The 16243-nt window shown below is 34.8% G+C and overlaps 1 protein-coding gene across 4 annotated transcripts in view; it reads left to right on the forward strand.

Moving 5' to 3' along the window:
• The window catches only part of GPATCH2 (G-patch domain containing 2), a 176717-nt gene that overhangs the window by 3948 nt on the left and 156526 nt on the right, over positions 1-16243 (forward strand). For all 4 annotated transcript variants that reach the window (XM_027074979.2, XM_027074980.2, XM_053209504.1 and 1 more), the window contains exons 2-5: positions 6944-7660; positions 12294-12355; positions 15383-15565; positions 16130-16209. In XM_027074979.2, the coding sequence (XP_026930780.2) occupies positions 6944-7660; positions 12294-12355; positions 15383-15565; positions 16130-16209 (1042 nt within the window). The remainder of the gene's footprint in view (positions 1-6943; positions 7661-12293; positions 12356-15382; positions 15566-16129; positions 16210-16243) is intronic.

Consider the following 16243-nt stretch of genomic DNA (forward strand, 5'->3'; position numbering starts at 1 on the left):
TTACACAACTTCTTATTCAACAATTTGTGTTTCAAAAGTGATTAGAGCGTAAAGTTTTGAATGACTCTTGAAGTTAAATGAAGTTAAAAACAGAAGAACCTTCAAATTTAAATAGCAAATGAGCTTGCCTTATTAACTCACTATTTGGAAAGTAGAAAAAGACTTTTTTCTAAAGCCATGAATGATTTTTTTAAATTTAAGTTAATTTTTAATTTTTGGCCTAACTGCTAGGGTTTGGAGGAAAGAAAGCTTTCTGCCTGTTCCTGTGGTAACAAAAGTGACAAAATAGCAGGTGCCAGCAGCACTTCCAGTCAAGTTCAAGTCCGTGGAAACTTTGCTTCCATTGGCAATGAACTTTTCTGTTTGGTGGAGAACCTGTGGCTCCTAACTTGGTGGAATGACTTTCTTTAATTTATTTTTTCTTGTATCTATATATTATTAAGTTAGGAGTCAGTCAGAAATGCAGCATTAATTTTTAGGTTTTTTTTTAATATTCATGAAAATCTTTAAAGAGTACATGAATGTCTTGAAATGATATGCAAGATTTTTGCTAATGTCTGTTATCCCCCCCCTCTTCCCATGAGTCAGAGTGGTTCAAGAACTCAGAAAGGGTAAGGTCTGTGCTTTCATTATGATATCCTCAGGATTCATAAGGTGGTTACACCTTAAAAGCAGAATGATTTGATATTTCAGTGACCACCTCATTCATGTACAGAGGTTGTTAAAAGATGAAATAACTACTCTCACGTAAGTATTCACTCTCATCCCACAGAATCCCTTCAAGGTAGAAAATGTACCATTTTTATGATGAATAAACAGTCTGAAAATAAGTAATTTGTTTAGGGTCCTATAGCTAAGGAATAGAGTCAAATTTAGCTTCCACATTCATAGATTTGACTTTTTTTTTTTTAACTTTTTTTTTCAACGTTTATTTATTTTTGGGACAGAGAGAGACAGAGCATGAACGGGGGAGGGGCAGAGAGAGAGGGGACACAGAATCGGAAACAGGCTCCAGGCTCTGAGCCATCAGCCCAGAGCCTGACGCGGGGCTCGAACTCACGGACCGCAAGATCGTGACCTGGTTGAAGTCGGACGCTTAACCGACTGCGCCACCCAGGCGCCCCCATAGATTTGACTTTAAAGCTTGTGTTCTCTAGTTTCCTCCCAGCCTTTTCCCCTACCTAGAGAATTCTGGTCCATGTGCATTGCCTAATATTAATGTAAAGTTATAATTAATCACTTACACGTTTCATAATAAGTTCCCCTAACTCCACGCTACCTCTTTCAAGAAGAGAGAAAAGGTTACTTCTGATTAATGGTTTAAGTTAGGTAGGTCAAGGAATTTCTAAACTAGCTTAAATGTTAACATTTAATGTTAGGGTTATTCTATATTTCCTAAGAAATATTTCCTCAAGGTATATAAAAGGAGATACTTCTTTTAATCATTTTAAAGGTTACTAGACTGAGATAAAGACTTATTTTGACAAATAGTGTCACCATTAAAGAAGGAAATGTATAAATTCCTATGAGCAGTAGAAATTTTAATCAAGCAAATCATATTTTATTGAATTAGGCATGAAATTTAGCCCTTGATGTGGCATCTTTTTTTTTTTTTTTTTCATGTTTAATTTATTTATTTTTGAGAGAGAAAGCAAGCATGAGCAGGAGACAGGCAGAAAGAGAAAGAGACAGAGAATCCCAGGCAGGCTCTGCACCATCAGCAGAGTCCATTGTGGTGGGCCTCAAACTCAGGAACTCTGAGCTGGACGCTTAACTGACTGAGCCACCCAGCCAGCCCTGATGTAGCATCTCTAAGGCTCCTGTTTGTATGTTTAGGCACCCATTGTCATGATCTACACTATTATGTGTTAATTTTAATGTGTATTCTTTAGCTATTTACTTTTATGACCAAACAACCCTTCCTATCTTAAGCCAAAGCTAACATGAATATCAAAACATGTAATTCCAAGACTATTTTCTTAAGTTTGTGATCAGTCATAGCATACATTCGTCAGCATAGCTCTTGACTAGGTATTCCTCCTACATTGTTTTTGTACACATTGAATTTTTATTCATGCAGAAACTAACAATAAATGGCTATTTCCTTAACTTGCTAGAAGCCAATTAAGTAGTTGTGTTTAGCAGTGGGTGAATTAGTTTTAGCACTCCACTGCTAGAGTTACTTAAGTTTGTAGAAGAGATGATCCTGTGTTTTACAGAGATGAAGAGGAGAATTTTACCATGTATTAGGTGATAAGGAGCATTTGATTTCTTTTTCCTTACCTAGATATTTGATAGCTGTGGTCAGTTACTTTTTTGTTACATATGGAAGATTTTTGTTTGTTTTTAATGAAATTGTTGGGTTTATGAAGACACATGTCTATCATCTTATTATGTAGTTATTTTTATCAGTGTCCAGGCAAGGAAATTATTCTCTAATTTTTCTGTACATGCTATATTTTATCCTCTTAGGAATAGTAGTTATTGCTAATAGAGTCTCCAAAAAGGAAAAGTCACTGATGGAGTAATTGGCTGTCAGTTTTTGGGGGGATCAGTTTTTCTGGGCTTTCTTGGGCTTCTTTGCCGTGCCTCCCTGTACATTGTTGACTGCTATTTGAGAGCCCTTGATTCATCATCATTCAACTGCTAGTCTTGTGGGAACATGTGAGCATCGAGTTTGGACTAAGGCCACGTCCTGAGTCTTCTTTCTTGAGCAAGAAACACTTGAAAGAAAACTCTAAACTCAGCGCCAGGTTTCTACATTCATTGACCATCCTCACTCTCAAACATACGTTTTTAAGGAAAGCCTTTGTCTGAGTTAGAATTTGGTGTTAAGAAAGCCAGGGAGAACAATTTACTCATTTTATTGGATGTTTTAATAGTGCCTAGAAGAAGACTGACAAAAACTTAACCCTTGGCGCAAAATTCTTACCTAAAACTGGCATATCAAATTTTGGGTTGATCATACGTTTTATATTGCTCAGCATAATGCAATACACCTGCGAAAAACCAAAATGCTTATCTGCTCAGGTCATGTCGTTTTCAAAATCCCACTTTAGATAGATAGTGGGACTATAATCTTATTCTATTTATTTGGAGTATTTGAAGAAAACTCTTAGTGAACTGTCATCTTAGATATTCTACCTAATGCAAACTATTCTCAAAAGATGTCATTTCCATTGAATTTCAAATGGAGAGAAATTGTTTTATAAATATGAATGTTATTCAAATTAGCTAAGTGGTAATTCACTAAATTTTACTGTAATTAAACTTTACAGCTATGAATGCTTAATAAACACGTTTTTGTACAGACAAGTTCTGTATTTTCAGGTTCTTTCTTCAATAGGAAAAGTCTCATTTAAGAAAATATCTTGAAGATAAAGTGTTTCCATACCATGGTCTTCAATGTAACTGCCGAGGCAAAGGAAATAAATGAGCTATTGATTATGTGGTCTCTTATAATGACTTTATTTCTGTGAGGCCAGATGATGCCAGTTTTCCCTGAGAGATAGAAGTGAAGCAGCGTGACTGACTATAATATCACTAGCTCATTAACAAGGGTTTTGACTTGCGGGAGTCTGGTGAGTTGAAACTGAAGGGGGGGAAAAGTGATTTTAACTGTGAATGTTGCGTATTTTCTTCTGTGTTTTTGTGAGGCTTTTAAAAAGTCTTTTTAAAGTAAATGTCTTCATTGGCATTCGTATCTGATCCCTATTTGAGTGACATCATGGAATAAATTGGGTTCTCTGGATAAATTTTTTTTTAATTTTTTTTAATGTTTGTTTGTTATATATGTGAGTGAGTGGGGGAGGGGCAGAGAGAGAGGGAGACACAGAATCCAAAGCAGGTTCCAGGCTCTAAGCTGTCAGCACAGAGCCCGTCGCGGGGCTCGAACCCATGAACCGTGAGATCATGACCCAAGCCGAAGTCGGACACTTAATCAACTGAGCCAGCCCGGCGCCCCTAAAATTTTTTTAATGTCTTTTTTTTTTCTTGAGAAAAACAATACAAAGTCAAGTAAAGTGACAATTTTAATGATGTTATCAAGAAATTTTGCTTTCATTCTTAGTAATACCAGTTCTATTTTCTTAAGCTGTTTGTTACAACAATTCTTTTTAAATGAAATTGATTTAAGACTTAAGTTTCAATGGATTGAATCTGATTGCTAATCTTTATCTAATGGTGGTAGGTCCACCACGTTTCCTTTTTGTGGTAAAGCACTAGATTATTACTTCCAAAATAACCTGCAACTTTAGTTGTAGATGACATTCATGCATTGAGTTAATTTCATATTAATAATTAGACCTAGTCATTCACCCATTGATGAGAAAACTGCATCTCCAAAGAGTAAGTTACTTAAGAACCAGGTGATACCGAGTCTTCTTTTAGACAAAGGTCCTTATTCTGGTACACGTTAAGCTGGCGTCCAGTGAATTTTATTAAAGGTGCAATATTATATTCAGAGATCATAGGTCTTTCAGACTACATTTCTTCCAAAGAAATAGTATTCAAGGAAATGAGCAAAATATTTATTGCAATAAAGGGAAAACAAAAATGTGATTATTAACCTAGAGATGATGGAGAAAAGACCCATTTGGCTTATCAGTATAGTCAGAATTGTAGCCCTTCTTTTGGCTTAATGCTAATTCCTACGTGACACCTATTTCTCATAACCAAATGCAGGGTTCTAAAACCTGAGTAATATATAGGACCCTTTTAGTGGCTTTCCAGAGTTTATTTAAAATATATACTTCAGTCACCATGTTAATTCAGAATGCTAAAGGAGATAGATCAGGAAAATACAATGCCCACATTAAATGAAAGACGATGTCGGGGCGCCTGGGTGGCTCAGTCGGTTGAGCATCCGGCTTCCGCTCAGGTCATGATCTCACCGTTGGTGAGTTCAAGCCCTGTGTCAGGCTGTGTGCTGACAGCTCAGAGCCTGGAGCCTGCTTCAGATTCTGTGTCCCCCTCTCTCTCTGCCCCACCCCTGCTTGTGCTCTGTCTCTGTCTTTCAAAAATGAATAAACATAATTTTTTTTTTTTTAATGAAAAACTGTGTCCATTTAGTTAATTGCTCACAATGTACATTTCACTGATGACTACAGCATCGGGGGCTTTGGATTCAACTGACTTCCACCACCTATACTGCCCTTGATTCAGGTCTCCCATTCCTCTTTTCTGTTCAAAAGAATATAATGCTAAGTGTGAGTCATTTGGCTTTACGCAGATATATATTAAATCTGTCTCAGAAATTAAAATAGTACCACCTGCTGCTACATCACTCATAAACAAATGCAAACTGGATACTGGCATTGTGTGGTACTAGAATCCCTTTCTTGGCTGCAGTTGGTTGAGCATTCAGGCTCTAGAACCAGATTGCTGGAGTTTGAAACCTGTTTCTACCATTTTCTAGGTGTGTCACTTTGGGCAAATTGCCCTAATGTCTGTGTCTCTTTGTGTCTCATATACCACCTTATAAGGTTATTATGTGAGAATGAAATGAGGTAATGCATATAAAACAGTTAAAAATGGGCCGAGCACATAGTAAGTTCTTGTGTTAGAAGCTGTATGTGTGAATCATCTTATAAGTAGTAAATCCAGTTGAATTAAAAGGTATGTTTGTTTTCAGATTATTCAAATGAAAACACAAAATGAAAAATTATTATAAGGAACTTGCAAATGCCTCAAATTATAGACTGTAGAGACTATATAAACCAGGGTCAGCAAACTATAGCCAGCCATCACTTGGTTTTGTAAATAAAATTGTATTAGAACACAGCCATCATTTATGTATTGCCTAGGGCTATTTTCACCTTACAGTGGCTAAAGTTGAGTGGCTGTGACAGAGACCTAATAGACTGCAAAGTCTAACAGTTTACTGTTTGGCCCTTTAGAGAAAAGTGTGCCTACCCCTACTGTAGATTTAGAAGTTATATAGACCTCTGTAGGTGAGGATATTTTGATCCCTAAGTCCTCCTGAGACTCAGAAATGATTGTTCATGATCTGTATAAGAAAGATACATGTTTGAATTAACTATACTGTTTAAAAAATAAAATTGGAATTTTGGGCTTTCCATCACCAACTGATCTAGAATCTTTGGGAGTTGGGTTTGGAAAGGGTCGATATAATTTATAAAAGTCCGTAAAGAATGCTTATCCTAGCTGACAAGCAGATAATTTTCTCACTGGTAACATAGTTTAATGGTTTTTGTTTGTTTCTTTTTACTTAAAAAATACCAAGAGACTGTCTCAGAATGAATTATAAGAAAAATGATGGGCCATTTTAGACCAGTGAGCCTCCAGTTTGAGTATGAACAGTTTCTGCTTGACTGCGTTATGAGATTAGTGTGGCCTAAATATATGCCTAGTGTCTGGTTAAACTCTCCTTTCACATATATTACACATCTTGAAAGTACCTGTCAGTCTTTCCATCTCCCTCGCTTATCATGGTGGTGACTGGGTAGAGCGTGTGGTGAGTAGAGGATTGTACAGTTTCCTTCTTCACTTAGAAATTGCTGTGGGGGAGGGGTGGTTGCAGGAGGGCTTGAGAAAGCTCTCTCCGTATCTGGTCTAGCAAAACTGGCTCTAGGGAAAGGGAGGGGTAGACTAATGAGCAGGGATTTAAGCAGAAATAACTTTTCTATAATTACACAGTAAAAGTAGGAAATTACTGGGATCTTTCATTGCTGATATTATGCTTACTCTATCTTGAAGTAATTCGTATGTTTAATAAAAGAACTTACATATGAAAAAGGAGCTTAAAATGAGTCAGAATATTTGAAGCTATCTGGGATAGAAAAATTAAGTAGCTTTTAAACATTTCTTTATAATAACTATTAATTTTAGATTTAGAGTGAATTGTCTGCTGTAATAAACTAGGTTAATGCAGTTAATACTATTTTCTTTAATTTTTTTTTCTTCTTTTTTTTGGAAAATGTAGGCATTTCAGTCGAACCATGGAAGAACTGGTTCATGATCTTGTCTCAGCATTGGAGGAGAGCTCAGAGCAAGCTCGAGGTGGATTTGCTGAAACAGGAGATCATTCTCGAAGTATATCTTGCCCTCTGAAACGCCAGGCAAGGAAAAGGAGAGGGAGAAAACGGAGATCATATAATGTTCACCACCCATGGGAGACTGGTCACTGCTTAAGTGAAGGCTCTGACTCTAGTTTAGAGGAACCAAGCAAGGACTATAGAGAGAATCACAATAATAATAAAAAAGATCACAGTGACTCGGATGACCAAATGTTAGTGGCTAAGCGCAGGCCATCATCAAACTTAAATAATAATGTACGAGGAAAAAGACCTCTGTGGCACGAATCTGACTTTGCCGTGGACAGCCTTGGGAACAGAACTCTGCGCAGAAGGAGAAAGGTAAAACGCATGGCCGTGGACCTCCCACAGGACATCTCTAACAAACGGACAATGACCCAGCCCCTTGAAGGTTGTAGAGATCAGGACATGGACAGTGATAGAGCTTACCAATATCAAGAGTTTACCAAGAACAAAGTCAAAAAAAGGAAATTGAAAATAATTAGACAAGGACCAAAAATCCAAGATGAAGGAGTAGTTTTAGAAAGTGAGGAAATAAGCCAGACCAGTAAGGACAAAATGGACTACGAAGAGCAAAAAGTCTCAGACGAACTCATGAGTGAAAGGTGACTTTTATATTCTCTAACTATAAAAATATGTGTCTCCATTGTTTGTGCTTGAACGTATTTTGTATTTTAATTAATTCTATTTTAAAATAATTATAAATTATAATAATTTAAAATATAATCATAGTGATATTCCTGTTTAGCCATCGTTACATTTTTTTATAATTTATGCTGTTTAACACAAAACAAAATTGCTTATTTGATTTAAACAAAGTCTTTCCATCGTGTTTTAAAGACTTAATTTTCAGCTATAAAGAGAAAAGGAAATGGATTTTCAATGGGAAAGAATGCACTTTTGAATAACAGCACATTTAGAACTCATAGAATTGGATTTATAATTATTTATTTGTTTAATTATAGAGCTTTAGCTTTGGTGCTTTTTAGTGTCACAATTCATCAGTTTATTTTGATTCTTAAGAATCAAAAATTGGTAGCACTTCAACAGATATGGCTTGATCTTTTTAGAAGTCTGTGGAATACTGGGAATTCTGATCACTTAGGAATTGTAAAACCTAATTTACAGTCTAGAAAAACTTGATCTTGTCATTAGACAAATGAGAAAAACAATGATCCTTTGGCAGCTAGTCTCATGTACCTATTCTAGAAAGCAGATATACCACCATGATAATTGTTAAGTACTATTTTGACAACATCAAGAGGTAAGTGATCATTTTTCTTTTACACAGAACTAATGCTACTGTAGGAAATGAGAAAGTATTGACATTGTTCATCTTTTTAGGCATGTTCTTAAAACCAGACTCAGAACTATGATCCAGAAAAGAAACAAAACATTGCTTACTGGGAAAGAGTATTTTAATTTGTAAGACTACCCTCATTTTAATCATGTAGACTGAAGACCATGGACTTCATATATATGTATTTAATAATACATATTATTTTGTATATACATATATATTTGCTTATAAATATGATTACAAACATGAATAGGATCTGGTAAAATTTATAGGATGGGGCTTTTATTAGAGATGGTTTTCTATTTATGTTATTTTTCTAAGGAAGTAAAAATTATTCAAAACAAAAAAATGTTTCAGGAAGTCTTTGAGAAGTTTATGGTATCTGCTTTTCTTCCAAAAAAAAAAAAAAGACAGCATTTTAATACCATAGTGAAAATTATTTGTATGGTAGTATTGAGCCATTGTGACTGAGGACTACTAAGCTTGACTTGAAAGTGATGATCTTGCTCAGTTGCTGGGAGAGAGCGTATGTGTAGTGGAGACTAAGTATTCATTTCTGGATTATTTACAGATTACAGCTTTTTGGATTGATTGTTCAAGCCCCTCCTTTTATTGATGTCTGCCTTTTATTGACAGACATCAACCCTGGAAGAAAAATGAGATGCAACTCTCTTGATTTCTCTTCACTGTAAAAAATATTTGAATATCTATTAGATATAATCAGTCTACCCAGCAGTCAACAGCCCAGGTACCAATTTTCAAAGAGGATGTTGTCACTCCTGAATCATTTTTTTAAGTATTTCTTTCTTTGATTTTAAACTTAGCCGTGTAACTATTTTTATTGTCACTCAGATGCATATTCTTTCTGTGGGAAGATTGCTAAATAAGGCAGTGCCTGTTCCCTGCAGCCCCATAGTTTAGAATAGCAGACAAGCAAACAATGAAAAAGAAGTGTGCTGAGCGGAAAGTATTGGTCAGGGAAGATTTCCAAAAGGAGCTATGATTTAAGCAAGCGCTAAGGCATGGATTGTGGAGCAAAGTGGGATGTATTTGGTAAAGTACATGTAGTTCATTATGACTAGAACATAAAGTGGGGGTTGAGGCTACAGCAGTAAGCATGTTTTAAAGGCCTGGTATGTAATGGGAGGAATTTTAACAACGAAGAAACTCAATTAGATTTACACTTTCTCAAGGTAACATGATCTTAGTAACAGTGTTTTTTTAGCTTTGACTGACCTCTAGTCCATCCTTAAGTGAGAGGTGAATTATGGCAGTGATAGTAAAGGGAAAAAAAATAGAACACTTTTAAGAGTTGGAATCAGTGGAAGGTTGACTGTACTGGGGAGGACAAAAGAGAAAGAGGACTCTCAGATGATGTCTTGTTTCAAGAATCAAAAATACGGGAAATGAACAGATTGGGGCACAGGGGATTGGGATTAGTGTACAAACGCAAATTTGACCGGCATTCATGGGATATATTCTCTCTGAATACCATGCTATAAAAGTCATGCTTTAAAAAAGAAAAAAAAAAAAAAAGTGGGAAGAGGTGTCCTTGGAGATGAGCCATAATGGCTGTCAGATGCTGAAAATGAAAAGCCCTGCTTCCATATAAGTTCTTGTGCTGATTTATCGGACATGCTGACAACTACATGGTATACTTAGAGCAACTAGCTAGATGTCAATGAGGTGAAATACAAATAAAGAAACATGTTGTTTAAAACACATGTAAAAAGATCCCAAATGAAGACCAGGGTCATTAGGGACTAAGAGCTGCTCTCAGAGGGGGAAATCTGATTTCCTTATATATTTCAGAAGAGTAAGCAGGCAGAGAGAGAAGAGAGAAGATTGGGATGCCACTTGGAGAAAGAACATAAACAAAGAGATAGGGAGAATTTAGGTTGGGATCATCCATATAGAGCCTTGAAATCTATATTTAATCCAAAAAGTATGGGGCAGTAATTTTAGGTTTTTAATAGAAAACATTTTATTATTTTATTTATTTAATTTATGTATATATGTATAGATATGCACATGTGTTTTATAAACATTTTCTTTTAGAATACTTTTAGTTTTATAGACAAATTGCAAAGATAGTACAGAGAGTTTCTGGATATCCTATTCCCATATATCCTGCACCCAGTTTCCCCTGTTGTGGTACACTTGTGAGAATCAATAAACCAATGTTGACACATTATTAATGAAAGTCAATACTTTATTAGAATTCCCTTGTTTTTCTTTAATATTCTTTTTCGGTTCCAGGATCCCATCCAAGATATCATAATATTTTTAGTCAGCAAGTTCTATTTGGAAAAGATGAGCCTGGTTAGATGTAGACTATATTAAAAGAGGTAAATCTGAACTCAGAAATGAGAAGACTATTGTAAAAAAAAAAAAAAAAAAAAAAGAGAGAGAAAGAAAGAAAAGAAAGCACATAGTTTCACAATCCTTTATCTTTAAATCTGAATTCTGAAAGCTGTGAAAAACTAATTCATTCATTTGAGGCCAGACCTAACTTGAACTCTATTTAATGTGGATATTCATTCAATTGAAAAAAATATACAGTAATAGGTTTGATTCTGGAATGCTACCCCAGACCCTTATTAGTCATTTAGTCATTTTAGAACATATCTTTCCAAAATTTGAAAAGTTGTGAATTTTAAATACATTTTGCCTCAAGGATTTCAGAAAAAGAATTATGATTCAAGGTATATATGATAAGGCCATATATTAGGGTTGTGTTGATATAGGCAGACAGGAAAGCACTAATGAAGAAAGTTAAAGAAAAAGGTACCAACTTAGAGTTCCTTGGTAAAATGTGCCACTTAACAAATTTTATGCTTTTTGTTTTTATTTATTTTTAATAAATAAAACAACTGAAATGATATTCTATATTCAGAAAACATTTGGGTTTAGATCTCATTTGTGGTTTTAATCCTGAACTCTCAATTTAAATATTTTAAAACAGATTAATTTTGTTTACTAAGTCAGGTTATAGAGTTATACATGTAAACAGGAAAAGTATAAAATTCACCTGAGGTAGTTTCCTAATTGGTTAAAATTAAAAATTACAAGAAGAAGAAGTATATGAGAATTTTTAAAGAAGATCATCAATTTTCTTTAGAGGAGAAGGCTGTTATTACATGATCTTGTTTTTGTGTTTTTCAACTAACTAGATTTTCATATAAGCATTGCTTCTGTTAGAACTAATAGTGACAGTTTATTCATGTCAGTCGAATATCTACTATTTGTTTTAATTTGTGAAATTTGCCTTTGTATCATACTTGAACTTCTATGGAAGTATGGGGTACATATTATTTTTACATACCCCCTCCTTAATATTGGCAATATTGAGTGTTTTGCTCAGAGGGATTTTAACTTTGACTTAATGGATTGTTACCGTTGTAAACTTTTTTCTTCCATGCTAAGTAACAGAGTTGTTGTGAATTCTTAAGTAATGTCTTTTCCAGAATATTTGCAAATGTGGTTATGAAAAGTAATTTCATCCCAGGCCCTTGTATTTCATGTGCTGAAGAAAGGCTTAGGCTGCTTTTGATTGAGACTTTCCCCATTTTATTGAGCAGCGGTGTTCCGGGCTCAGGCTGAATTGCACACGGCATAAGAAAGGAGCAGTGAGCATTTGATGAAAGCAGATAATAAAATGCATCAATTGTGTCAGCACCTCGTTGCAGTCACATCTGGCTTACTGTCAGGGTCCCATTAGATTCCTGTGGTTTTATGTGCCAAAAATAATATGCTCTGTAGTTAATGGAACCAGAATATTTGCAGTTTGATTAAAAAAATATCATCTTATTTTCTTTCAGATCTTTGTCAGGCTTAAGTTTCATCTCTGAGCTGCCGTGTCTCTTTAAAATTTTACGACTGAGAGATCAATTGTTCTTTTGATCTGTTTTTTTTTTTTTTCTTCTCCCTTATTACAGTGATTCCAGCAGTCTCAGCAGCACCGATGCTGGTTTATTTACCAATGATGAGGGAAGGCAAGGTACTGAGATCTATTTTTTTTATTCCTTTGGAAAAACATCTTCATTTGAAAGTTTGTGCTTATTGCTAGTTATGTCCTAGGTTGATGACTGCAATCCCTTTACCTTACACACACCTGCTTAGTGGACTGGGCTTGAGTTCTTTTTTATACTATGAAGGGTATCCTGTCTTCATGACCTAACGTAATTGATTATCTCCAAAAGCTAGTATGTGGGGCTAATAATATTAAGGAAGGATTATCTTCCTTAAGAAAGCTTTACATACCTCAGTCTTTTCAATTTTGTCTCTTAGCAAGTTCACAAGACACTGGTTCTCATTCTCCACCTGATTCCAAATGCATTTAATACTGTGTAAGCATTAATAAAGATGGATTTGCAAGTCATTTTTCATTTTTATTCAGCCGTGACATTTATTCATCGTTTCCAGTTTGTAAGTAATTAGACAGCTTTCATGAACTCAGTATTGTAAACTGTTAAACAGTAATGTCTTACAACTTAGATCTTTCACATCTTCAAAGTTTCCTGAAGCTTTTCACACTTCAACATGGCATTATTTTGAAACTACCCATTTGGGAAGAAAATAGGACAATAAGGGGCAAAAGGAATATCTACGAATACTTACCACAAATACTTCCTTTCTTGAGACTCTTTAGAGCGAAGCAGTAATAAGTTCTAAGGGACCAAACCAAAATTTATTGTTTTAAATTATAAATAGTCTAATGATACAAAAAAAAAGAACAAAATAATAGCTGCCTACACATTCGTTTCTTAGTCTTTTCTTCCTCTTGACAATAAGAATAAAATAAATTATCATTAATTTTTTTCTTATAAATCATATATATTCCAGATAAATAGGCACATACTGTTTTAGAGACCATAGACTTTTTGAAGTTAAGAGACTTTGCTGAAATATGTTAGAACTTCGGGACTCAGAGTGAGCTTAACTGCCTTGATAATATACCTAAACTCTCATTTAAATACATGTCCCTACCCAGAGTTACAAATGTTGAATTTGGTAATGAAATGAAATCAAAAACTTCTTTAAAAAATAACTTTGGACAAGTCCATCAATCTTGGAAAAGCTTTGAACGGTTTAGAATAATGTGCTAGCATTTATTATGAGCTTTTTATATTTTATATTTCTAAGTGCTGTTTTTCATTCAGTTTACTTTAGGCTCTTATTCTTTTTAAAAAAATTTTTTTAACATTCATTTTTGAGTGACAGAGACAGAAAGTGAGTGGCTGAGGGGCAAAGGGAGAGGGGGACAGAATCCAAAGCAGGCTCCAGACTCTGAGCTATCAGCACAGAGCTCAGTGCAGGGCTTGAACTCACAAGAGCCATGAGATCATGACATGAGCCAAAGTCGGCACATAACCAGCTGAACCACGCAGGCTCTTCTGCTCTTCTATTATTCTTAAGAAAACCCTGTGAGATTCTTTTTTTGGGCGGATGATGAAACCCAGTCTAATAAAGTTGAGGTAACTTCCCAGTTACAAAACATCCCAATTCTGATTGGTCTGTCTGACTTCAGCACTCAAGCTCTTCATCTTTAGCTACTGGATTTCCCTATTAAATAGAACAACGTTGTACATCACATCAAAATAAAATAACCTCATTTTTCTATTATAATGTTGTCTCAATTGGAATTAAGATCTTGGGTAATCAGTTTCAAGTGACTCCCTTTTTTTTTCTTGTATTTATACCTGCTCTGGGAAATTTTAATTTATAGTTCTCAGTAAAAGTACTAATATTTATGCACTTTGAAATGTGGTTTTTTTTAAATTAATTTTTATTAAATTCGCTGTTGAAATAAACTGGTGGCTTTGGCTTTCCAAATGCTTTAAAATTTTCACGCCCTCGTAATTTGAAGTATGGCTGTTTTTCCATAGAGTCATTTTCAGTTGAAGCTTTGGGTTTTTTCTAGTTTGCTTTTAAAAATATTTGTAGTAAGAGATTTTGGAAATCAGAAATCTCTTTCTGTAAAGCAAAAAACTTTATGGCATTTGTGATGACCCTCTTAAAAACCAGAATTAGCAGTTTTTCTAAGAAACACAAAGACTTGAATGAATCTGGGATCATGTTCAAAATGCTGTTTGTCACCTACTTTTAAAAGCCATCTGCCTTCTGTAGTTCTTTCTACTTACATGTCTATTATTCCTGTTTTAAAAACAAAATACTGTTGATTCGCATCAAGGGTACATTTTGAACTGAATTTTAAATGGATCATTTCTCCATGGTTACTTACACTCATGGATGTTCCCAAAAGTCAAACTTAGTATGGATAGTGTTCTGTTTTAAAAATACCTTGCTTATAGTAATCCAGCACACTTTCTTCCTCAATGCTGTGGTACTGTCACTTTTCATTTAAAATCAACTTTTTCACAACTATTTCTTAATGAACTTAATCAGATTAATTTCATTTAGTCACATCTGTTCACGATTGTTTCCCCTTTTACACTCCATACAAATCATGAAATTAAGCTAATTATATACCATTATCAGCTGCAGAGAACGGGTTCTACAGTTTTATACTTTTAATTCCCGGCAGGAGATTAAGGCTTGTTTTTCTTTAATTTGGAAAGGGTAGTAACTTAAATGGATTTCTGTACAGTTTTTGCCATAGAATTAACCAGTATTATTGTTTTTCACATATTTAAATTGGTTCTAAAACATAGCAGCTTATGTTTTTGTTGATGGAAGTTCTTGTTATAGTGTTAAAAAACACTATAGCCGTGGTGTAGAATCAAAAGTTTTGTGTATAGATCGTGTATATGATTGCCAGATAAAATACAGGATCCCCAGTTATATTTGATTTTTAGATAGATCACAAATAATTTTTTTAGTATAAGTATGTTCCATGCAGTATTTAGACATACTAAAATTTTATGCAAGTACTTTATATTAAAAATCATTTCTCTGAAATTCAGATATAATTTCTGTCTTATATTTTTTAGAAACCTAAATCTGATAACCCTGTGTATTTGGATAATAAAACTGAAGCTTTGGGGGATTTCTTGTTTTTGCACAGGTGACGATGAGCAGAGTGACTGGTTTTATGAGAAGGAATCAGGTGGAGCATGTGGCATCACTGGGGTCGTGCCCTGGTGGGAAAAGGAAGATCCTACAGAGCTAGACAAAAATTTACCAGATCCTGTCTTTGAAAGTATCTTAACTGGTTCTTTCCCTCTTATGTCACATCCGGGAAGAAGAGGTCAGTGGTGCTTCCTGACTGCTAGATATTGTGGGCTTTTACATATATATATACATATATATATATATATATATATATATATATATATATAGTATGTATATATGTATGTATATATACATATATGTATACATATATATATACATACACACACACACACACACACTCATTAAGAGATTAGGCTAAAAGGGAGATGAAAGAGTCTAGCACAAGGTGCTGTAAAGGAACATGGTGAATAGTAGTTCAGCTACTACATTTATCATGCATTTGAATTATTAGAAAGGTTGACTTGCTCTCTTGCTAGGACCATTGTGAAATGTTGAAATACTAGAAAGGTGAATTAGGAGGAAAGAAAAGCCCTGAATAATGCCCTAGTTCTCAAATAATCAGTAGTTGTGTGCTAACCTCATTAGAACTCTACTAGGCATTGCTTCAGATCTTTTAAGTGTGTTTTGCATTTCCCCCACTACTGTTGAAGACATTTCCCGCTTCCAACTTATTCTGAATTCTGTATTGATGGGAATAATGATCGTAGGATCTTCTAAATTGAGTGCTTTGATTTTCCAGGTTTCCAAGCTAGACTCAGTCGCCTTCATGGACTGCCTTCCAAGAACATTAAAAAATCAGGAGGGACCACAACTTCAATGGTAGGCATGCTTTTCTGTTTAGTTGTCATGTTTG

Source organism: Acinonyx jubatus, chromosome E4, assembly GCF_027475565.1.
Source record: "Acinonyx jubatus isolate Ajub_Pintada_27869175 chromosome E4, VMU_Ajub_asm_v1.0, whole genome shotgun sequence".
Lineage (NCBI taxonomy): Eukaryota > Metazoa > Chordata > Mammalia > Carnivora > Felidae > Acinonyx > Acinonyx jubatus.